Source organism: Lycium ferocissimum, chromosome 6 (genome assembly GCF_029784015.1).
Source record: "Lycium ferocissimum isolate CSIRO_LF1 chromosome 6, AGI_CSIRO_Lferr_CH_V1, whole genome shotgun sequence".
Classification (NCBI taxonomy): Eukaryota; Viridiplantae; Streptophyta; class Magnoliopsida; order Solanales; family Solanaceae; genus Lycium; species Lycium ferocissimum.
In genome coordinates, this window is record NC_081347.1 from 53,564,483 (window position 1) to 53,574,966 (window position 10,484).

The 10,484-nt window shown below is 31.3% G+C and overlaps 1 protein-coding gene and 1 long non-coding RNA gene across 4 annotated transcripts; one reads left to right on the forward strand and one right to left on the reverse strand.

Moving 5' to 3' along the window:
- The first annotated feature begins 452 nt into the window (after positions 1-452).
- On the forward strand, positions 453-2,749 carry LOC132059811 (uncharacterized). 3 transcript variants are annotated; one of them, XR_009415744.1, is made up of 2 exons: positions 453-1,290; positions 1,974-2,749. It is a non-coding gene; the product is annotated as an uncharacterized LOC132059811 (long non-coding RNA). The 3 variants fall into 3 exon arrangements; XR_009415743.1 differs by having other exon boundaries at positions 453-968; positions 1,191-2,749; XR_009415742.1 differs by having other exon boundaries at positions 453-968.
- Positions 2,750-9,255: 6,506 nt separating this feature from the next.
- Positions 9,256-9,842, reverse strand: LOC132061391 (protein FAR1-RELATED SEQUENCE 11-like). Its single transcript, XM_059454220.1, has 2 exons — positions 9,423-9,842; positions 9,256-9,333 (listed from the first exon to the last, which is right to left on the reverse strand). Exons 1-2 carry the CDS (start codon positions 9,840-9,842, stop codon positions 9,256-9,258), a joined length of 498 nt encoding a protein of 165 aa, XP_059310203.1.
- Between the last annotated feature and the right edge of the window lie 642 nt (positions 9,843-10,484).

Here is a 10,484-nt window from a genome sequence, read left to right on the forward strand (position 1 = left end):
TTCTAAATGCTTCACGTCTTAACGTTTATGCCTTGTATTTAAGAAATCATAGTCTCCTTTTTTTACAGTCGATACATATCATAATGTATGCTACTTTTAGACTTTTTAAAGTAAGAAAAACATAGAAAATAAGGGAAAGGAACAAAAATGATTTTAAAAAAGTAAATATATTTCCAAGAACGAAGAATATGACCGCAAATAATTGCCAAAAAATGAAACTTTTATCGGATTGATCATAAAAATATGGCTTGTGAGATACGTTTACCTGTAAAATATTTAATGTATACAAATTTCGATTAGTTTTCTAAATCTATATATATAAAAAGCAAAGACATAGGCCCGCTGACGTGGCACTCTAAGAAATCAGTATTTGTATTTATCTTTTTTGTCAAATTTTAGCCTTTAAAATTCAATTAAAATAACATAATTAAATAAAAAAGGTGCCTCATCGGCTTTAGGTTACTCAACCGAAATGTCACTTTGGCCTTAGATAGCCTCCTTGCCCTCTTTTCCGTTCCTAGATTACTCTTTGTGCTCTCTTCATCTTTACTCTTCTTCCTCGCGCTTTCTTCTTCCTCTTCAGCGCATTTTCCTCTTTACCTCTGGTAGATGCACGCTTAATTGTTCTCACACAGATCCGTTCACGTTACACAATAATAAGAAGAAACAGAGTACAATTAAGGTTTATTCCTCACCACAAAGCAAAGAAAACAGGCGGCCAGGGAACGGATAACCATGGCTGTATTCTGCGATTTTAAATTTATGCTATGAATCTTGGTTTTGAATCAGTGAATGAGAATTTGGGGACGAAGACGAGTTCTCATGAATTTTAGCCACTCTTTTCCTGTTTCTTCTCTCTGTATTCTTCGTTAAATAAATCGACTGAACATAGTCCCAATTCTCGCTATCGCCTGTAAACCAATTACAAATTCTCATGCGGTAAGTAGAAAAAACTACAATCGGCACAGGTATGAAACTTTTCATTTTCCAACCACTTCAGATATGTAATTTGTTCGCCCAAATAGGTTGTGATAATTATCCTTGGAGGTGCAGAAAATAACTTTGGCACCAACTTCTCAGATTCCTTTCTTTTACTAAAAGTCTTCCTCTCATTTGTTCAACTTCCCGGGTTTCTACATTTCAGTTTAATTTATTGCACTATGATGATTGATGTGTATCTACCTTCCCAGGTGTTTGCCATTGAAACAAAACATAAACGTTGCTTATATAGTCGTCATTTCCTACAGTGATCAACTTAAATTTCTACTGATTCATGTAGATTCCCACAAGGTTCGTATATTTTCATTATACAACTTACCTTTTACCATACAAGAATACTATGATTGATAAAAAATTATATAATATCATGCACAACAATTTTCTCAACGGCGACCCATATCGAAATTAACACCGAAACTTCCAATCGTTAGCGCAACGAACAGGATAGTTTTAACACAACATCACCATGGATAATTATGGTTTGTGAATTAAATTCTCAATTGAATGTCTAGCGACTTTACAATTCAAGTATATAGATTTCCTTATGTTTGTTGGGACATAGTAACAAAGTGTCTAAGGTATGTTAAAATTCCCACAAAATTTGCTTCAACTTTCTTTGAATATTAAACTGGTAATTCGTGTTTTTTAAATTTTGTGGAAACTTTTCATTGATCGGGCAATATATGAATATAATTATGTTCTTGGATGTAAAATTTGGTTCTATCTAAACCTGGTTGACTCTCCCTTCAAGTTTTGGGCAATTACAATCTTTACAAATTCATGTACTTCTGTCGAATTGAATGTCAGGTGAAATTCTAAACATTCATGGTGAATTTTAGGAAATGGAATGTCCTTCTTCTTAACACTTATAAACAACATTTATCTCCATCATGGCATCAGGCTTCACCTATTCAGCAGTTATATCCAAAGTTATAGCTAGAAACTAACTGTAGTTTCTATGATATATTATGCAGGGATTGCGGAAAACAAGTTTGCTTGGGTAAGCAATGTCTTTGTTAATATACTACGGCTCGGTTGATTTAGTGTTCTTTTCTACTTTGTTCATGAATTGTTTCTAATTAACTGCAAGCTTCAAGTGGACATTTTTAACAAAAGTTTGAATCTTATAGGGGGCTTTGACGCTAAACATGCTGCTTCTAGGTATCACGTAGTAGTTAGAATGAGTTTAATTAGTAAAGATATAATGACACTATTTAAATGAAGAAATTGGAATATTATGGTGTTAAATTTTTCCTATTAATTTCAGGGCCTATGATAGTGCTGTGATTATATTTAGAGGGCTGGATGCAGAGATCAATTTTAATGTCAGTGATTATCACTATGGTCTAAAGCACGTGTGTTCATAGCTAATTATTGAACCACCTAAGTTAGAGTTATTTCTCCTCAATTAGGAAGCTGTTTGGATCACCGTTATTTTTTTGTACGTGACTGATATGTAGATGTCTAATTTCTCAAAGGAAGAGTTTGTGCACATACTTCGACATCAAAGCACTGGGTTTTCTAGAGAAAGCTCAAGTACATGTGAATCAAGCTACATAAATGTGGACGACGGGAAGCTCGGATGGGGCAGCTTCTCAGAAAGAAGTGACTAACCACTTATCTTACCATAGTTTAGGAATGTCATAATATCAGCGATATAGCTGTTAAAAAGCTTTCTTGATATATTATCATGTCATTATACAGATTTTCTAAACTAGAAGGAATCGACATTATTCACGCATTTAAGGTATACTCTTTGTCAAATGTGGTTGAAACAACTTGAATTATTGTAGAGTTGTAAATGTAGCATTCACTGCCGAGAAGAAGTACAACCAGAGCTGTAAGGGATTTGAAGACGTACAGTATAGTGTACGTCGTGAAATTTAATATTCGATAATTGTGTACGCAATAATAGAGAAAGCCATGATTGATTATTTCACGTTGGATCGTTCAATATATTCAATTCTTACAAGAATCAGCCTTATGTCATTTTATTCGAATATTAGCTAAGCATCATTTGTAAGCAGAATGAGGTCATTCATGACCACGTGAAGCGCGGGCAAATTCCCTAGTTATGTATATACTTAAAGATGGATTAAAAGAAAAAGAGTTAAAGAAGCACAAAAGGAGAAGGTGAAAAGACAATAAACGAATAAAAGAAAATAATCATATCGGGAAACTAAAAAAGATGAGAATTTTAAAAGTAAAAATTCTCGTACAATTTCATATCGGAGAATCTTCATCTTGCAACCATGATAATTGGTTATTCCTTAAACAAACATAAAAGAATAAATAAAAAAGAAATAAAAGATTTGAGACAATTGAATTAGCCAGGATTCTAATTACTTGGCACAAATCAACAAATAATTTAATTCTTTCTTGTTCTTTCTGCTATCTAAACCACTCCTCCTCCGAAAAATAAATATAGTACATTGAGATTTTGATTTGAAAACCATTCACAAACTCATGTTGAGATAGTGATTGTCTCATGGATTCACATTTAGTAGTATCTAATCTATATATATATAATAAAGCTAGGTATAGATAAAGTGATGTGACACCTCTCTTTGGCCACCATTCTATTTATCTTTTTTCTCCTTTTTTTTTTGAGTTATTCTTCATTTTTTTCTCCAATATTCTATTTGAAAAAGTCATCTTCATAACTCACACATTTATTTTCATAACTTCTATCCTAATAATATCCATTACTCTTATGCCTTCAACTGACACATATTCATCTACATAACTCCTACTCTTAATAACCTCAATTACTCCTATGTCTTTTCAAGTCCATAACCCCCAAATAATATGTTTTAAAGTATACACCTTATCTTGATATTTTCCTCATGAACTATTATTGGTCACACAATGGAAAACGGCAATGCATATTGGAACAAGGAAAGCAAGTTCATACCTGATGCCTGGTCACTTTAGTTATTACGAGTCGTCAAATCTTTCTATGAGAAGGCTTACATGCCATATATGCATCCCTTAAAAAATAACCAAGAGATGCCACAAGTATTGCATTGATGCTTCTCATGCCAACAATGAGCTGTTTAAGCTTACAAGATATGCAAAAGGTGAAACAACAATACTCACAATCCACTGCACAGTGTATGCTGAGAAGAGTCGAAATGGGCAAAATCCTTCATACGTTTTCAATAGGTTCCAAAGAATTGAATTTCTGAAGTACTGGTCATGCATTTATAGTACTCTTTTTTGTCATCTCAACGCTAGAATCTCTTTCAATTTGTTAATGATAGGAAGTCTGCATCACCAGGTAGTGTTCCTTTTTTAAGCTACTTTTATTTTGGTTTACACTTCAATATCTTAATTTGTGCATACCATTTGTACCGTGAAAGTAAACTTTTAATGGCTCAGAAGTGATTTCTCTGCGACCTTTTTTCTAATCTTGAAAATATTGTGCAAAACAATAAAATATTTATTCTTTTAGAGATGTACACACTTTTTGGACAAAATTGAAAAGAAAAGTAAGAAAATTATTTGGGATAGTTTCCCATACACATTATATTCAAAACCAGTATATAACTAGAAATTAAACATGGAAATTGCATGCCAAACATACTAAAAATTATTTAAATCTCACTTCTTAGATTTCATCCAATGCGTGGTTATTTTCATTGTACATCCAATGTGTATGTTTAATTGATAATTTTACTTATTTCCCATTTCATTTTTTCCACCTCTTTTTTTGTTTCCATTCCTTTTTATAATATTTTTCTTTTATTTTTATTTGATAGGAATGAGAGAATATCAACTTTATCAAATATAAGTACTGTTAACAATTTATACTAAGAAGAAAAAAAGGGGCATATCTCAGTATTGTACGTTCCTCCTCGGATTTTTACATTATGATTTTTTTCTATTCTTTGTGTCTACTGTCTACGTTCACATAAACTAATTTAATTAAGTCGTTTTATATTTAACCTGAAACGTTTTTAACATAATGTTATAAAGAATCATGAAAGATGATAGAATCACAAAAGACAAGTTAAAAAATTGATTTCTTAGAAAGTAACAATATTAATATTTAACTATTTTAATATTTATATAACCGCGCGAAGCGCGGACAAGTTTACTAGTCTAATTAAGTTAGTTGAACAAAATTAACTTTGACACTTCCACAAAACTAACTATTGCTTCGTTTGACTCAAAAAAAAAAAAAAAAAAAAACTATTATAAATAACTACCAACTTCAAGAATTCATTGCAATATGCATAGAAAACTCCACTTGTTAGAACAGGAATATAAGAAAACTCCAACACATACTTTGTTGGTCAATGAATTTAGATCTAGTATGAACTCACAAAGCTCCCTCTTTATCTGCCACTTGAACAAAAGCCAAATTTTAAACTTTTAAAAACGTATGAAATTTATTTTACCACAGTTTGTTAATGTGGGACAAGCCAAATGTTTTTTCACTTAGGAGCCCCTTTAATATTTATTCATGCCTGTTTGAAATTTAAATAACAGATTAAAGGATATATGTTACAAGAAGAGAAAAGGTTAACATTAGTTATTAGAAGATGAAAATTTCCTTCTTTGTAATTAGAATGCACATTACGTACTTAATTTAAATTCATCATCTAATGGGTGTTAATTAAAATATTAATATCTAATTATTATATTAGATATGTTTTATGTTTTATTAAATTTTAATTAATTTATAGCAGGAGCAAAATCGTAATTCAACTTTGAAGGTAGGAACTTCCCACTTTTAGTATAGATATAGACTAGTCTCTATGAATGTGCGTCGATCGCTCGTTATCCCTTGTCAATCATAGCAAATGTTAGGTAATATTATTTAAAATTACGTATTATTTATTTTATGAGATATAAAAATATTATTTGATCAACTCAACGGTCTTTGGCGCGACTTATCAGCATATAACATATGGAATATATATAATAAAAAGAAGACTTGGCAAAGACAATATCCTTTAAACATCGAGATTATGTGTTGTATTATTCCAAAAGGAATCAAATGTTTGGTTGATATATTTCCACTTTTTAATATGTTAGTTGAAAACCACTATTTCTATTAGGTGTTTTGTCCAATTTGTATTTTATCTACCGTTTGAGATATTTTCCTTATAAAGCAATTTAACATGAACTCACATTTGAATGCAGCTTTCGCTATTTTTGAAATCTGGTGTAGTTTTCATAGGTATAATTTTTGTTTGTACTTTTTATCTATTTTTGGTGCTTGATGAAATTTTTTATGTTGCAGTTTTTTGTCTGCTTTTGGAGCGTATATGGTGCAGTTTTTTGAGGTACAAGTTTTGCTATTTTTGTTTATTTTTAGTGTTTGAAACAGTTTTTGGTATTGCGGTTTTTGAGATTTGACGAAACTTTTTTGGTGTTTCTCATAAAATATTTTTTTTCCTCACAATATACCCTAAGCATAATGGATGTCAAAATCAGTTTGTTAAATTCATTTTGACTTTGTACAGCATTTAATGAACAAAATATATGTAGTACAAAAGTCATCAAGCACAAATTAGATTTAACTTAGAATTATATGGACAAAATAAATCTAGTTAATTTCAAATTCCTAGATTAATAATACAATTTGATTAATATATATATATATATATATATATATATATATATATAACATACTACACCCCATTTTTTAGTTTACTTAAATGTCCTTCCAACTCATTAAAAATATGGGCTTTTTGGTCTTTTCCCCAAATTTCCCAATTTTTCCCGCCCCAACATTACCAAAACCCAATTCACGTACATAACCTGGCGGGAAAAAGAGACCAAGCAACCATTCTTCTCTTTGAAATTTCAATTTTGTTTTCTAAGTTTTCTCTTTTTCCAACATTGATCAATGCATTATGGAGGTAAGAATAAAATTTTGTAATACCTTTTCATTTGTTGATTAAATTATAGCATTAAGTGTACTTTTTTCCCTCTTGAAACAGAGGTGCCCAACTGAACTTTTGTTTATATATATTCTTTGTTGGGATAAGACACCATTACCCCCCCGAACTATACCCGAATTTGCTACGACACACCTTACCTTTCCCTGGGCCCTATGACCCCCTAAACTTATTTAAAACGGAATAATTACCCTAAATGCGATGTGGCAAAGAGAGTGTGTTTCACTCTCTTTGAGAGAGTGAGAAAACATAAAAAAGGGGAAAACTTAATTTTTTTTCTTAAAAATCTGCATTTTCTTAAAAATTTGAAAATAAATCTAGTCTTCCACATTTAGTTTTAAAAAACGGGTTTTCCACATGTTAAGAAAATAATTAATTTTTTCAAAATTTTATAAAAATTCAGTTTTTTTCACATTTTGGCAAGAAAAACACTTTTTCGGATTTTATTTGAAAAATAAAAGTGTCCTAAGAAAATGAAATCATGAAAATCAAGATTTTTTAAGACATTTTAAAAAAATAATCAAGTTTTCCATATTTTTAACAAATCCATTTTTCCATATTTAAAAAAAAAAAAATCATTTTTCAGTTTTTTTTTTCTTTTTCAAACACGGGTTTTAAAAAAAAAACAAATTTTCAATTTTTTTTTTAAAGGGTTTTAAAAATCCTTTTTTTAAAAGAAAATTCAGTTTTTCAATCCATGTTTTTATTTTTTTTTTTTTTTTTTTTAAAAATGGGTTTTAAAAAAATCAAATTTTCAAATTAAAAAAAAAAAGACGGGTTTTAAAACTCATTTTTTTTTAATGAAAATTCAGTTTTTTATTTTTATTTTAAAAAAAATTGACACGTAAAATTTTGAAAAAATTAAAAAAAAAAAGGAAAACAAATAAATACACATGTGGCAAGGAGAGTGTATGTCACTCTCCCATATGAGAGTGGGCATCGGCGTTTAGGGGGGTAATTATTCCGTTTTAAATAAGTTTAGGGGGTAATAGGACGCAGGAAAGGTAAGGTGTGTCGTAGCAAATTCGGGTATAGTTCAGGGGGGTAACGGTGCCTTATCCCTTCTTTGTTCCTTGAGATTTATTCTTTTTTTTTTTATTGGTAAAAGTCAATATTTAAAGTTCAGTGAACTGATTTTACAGTTTGATGACTTAGCATGTTGACATAATTGTTTCTTTTGATGGGTTTAAAAAACACAAGTCTTTAATAGTATGAGTGATCCTATTATAGGAGTTTCAAGAAGCTGGTGTCTATGTGGAGATATTGGGTGCTTTTTTAATGAAGATGTAGTTGTAGGATCAACAACAATTTTACATGAAGAACTTACGCAAGAAAATATTATTGATAACAGTGATGGTAGTTTGCAAAGAGGCAAAGTGTTTAATAGTGATGATGAAGCTTATAATTGCTATGTAAATTTTGCTAAAAGAAATGGTTTCTCAGTTCGTCGTGAGCGCCACTTGGGAAGTGCAGAACATCCTATGGGAATTTATAAAAGGAATTATGTTTGTCATTGAGCCGGTATCCCTCGTCCTCAAAAAGTAGCAGAAAAAGAGCGACAAAGAGATCGAAAACCTTCCAGATGTAACTATAAAGCCAAAATGTCCATTACGAAAGACATAATTGACGGAATCACTCGTTGGACAGTGGTATGTTTTGAGAATGTCCACAACCATGAACTCTTGAGTGATAAGGAGGTGAGATTCATCCCTGCTTATCGAAACATTGACATTATTGATCAAAAGCGAATTACACTTCTATCACGAGCCGGTTGTTCCCTGCGTTTAACAAGAAGGGTGCTTGAATTAGAGAAGGGAGTAAATCTAGGCCAATTGCCTTTTACAGAAAAAGATATAAGGAACTTTGTTCAATCAGAAATTTCTACAAACATTGAAAGTGATGCACTAGAGCTATTAAAAATATGCAAGAATTTGAAAGACAATGATGGTGATTTCCAATATGATTTTACAGCTGATGCATGTCAAAGACTTGAACATATTATTTGGGCATTTTGAGACTCCATTCATGCTTATGAAATTTTTGGAGATGTTGTTGTTTTTTATACTACTTACCGATTGAATCGTTATGAGATGCCATTACGAGTTTGGATTGGTGTGGACAATCATGGATTTTTTTTTTTAATTCATGGCAATTCTATTTTCTTTGGTTGTGTTCTCTTGCGAAATGAGAAAGCATCTTCCTTTTCGTGGGCATTAAAGGTTAATATCGTTGTATTCTTAATCATTTTAGAAAAAAAAAATTAGATTTATGGCTAATGTATATTTATTTTGCAGAGTTTTTTGCGGCTTATCAATGGAAAGCATCCACATACTATACAAACAGATCAAGATCTTGGAGAATATACATTAGCCATAAAGCTAGAGTTGTTAGCATAGTTTGTGGATGCTTTCCATTCATAAAGCTGCAAAAAAACTCTGCAAAATAAATATATATTAGCCATAAAGCTAGATTTTTTTTCTCTAAAATAATTGAGAATACGACGATATTAACCTTTAATGCCCATGAAAAGGAAGATGCTTTCTCATTTCGCAAGAGAACACAACCAAAGAAAATAGAATTGCCATGATTGTCCGCACCAATCCAAATTCCTAGTGGCATCTCATAACGATTCAATCGGTAAGTAGTATAAAAAACAACTACATCTCCAAAAATTTCATAAGCTCGAATGGAGTCTCCAAATGCCCAAATGATATGTTCAAGTCTTTGACATGCATCAACTGTAAAATCATATTGAAAATCATCATCTTTGTCTTTCAAATTCTTGCACATTTTTAATAGCTCTAGTGCATCGCTTTCAATATTTGTAGAACTTTCTGATTGAACAAAGTTCCTTATATCTTTTTCTGTAAAAGGCAATTGGCCTGGATCTACTCCCTTTTCTAATTCAAGCACCTTTCTTATTAAACTCATGGAACAACCGGCTCGTGCTAGAAGTATAATTCATTTTTGATCAATAATGTCAATGTTTCGATAAGCAGGGAGGAATCTCACCTCCTTATCACTCAAGAGTTCATGGTTGTGAACATTCTAAAAGCATACCACTGTCCAACGAGTGATTCCATCAATTATGTCTTTCACAATAGACATTTTGTCTTTATAATGGCATCTGGAAGATTTTCGATCTCTTTGTCGCTCTTTTTTTGCTATCTTTTGAGGACGAGGGATACTGGCTTGATGACAAACACAATCCCTTTTACAAATTCCCATAGGATGTTCTGCACTTCCCAAATGGCGCACACGTCAAACTGAGAAACCATTTCTTTTAGCAAAATTTACATAGCAATTAGAAGCCTTATCATCACTATTAAACACTTTGCCTCTCTGCAAACTACCATCACTGTTATCAATAATATTTTCTTGTGTAAGTTCTTCATGTAAAATTGTTGTAGATCCTACAACTACATCTTCATTAATAAAGCACCTCATATCTCCACATGGACACTGACTTCTTTAAACTCCTATAGTAGGATCACTCGTACTATTAAAGATCTGTGTTTTTTAAACCCATCAAAAGAAATAATTCTGTCAACATAATAAGTCATCAAACTGTAA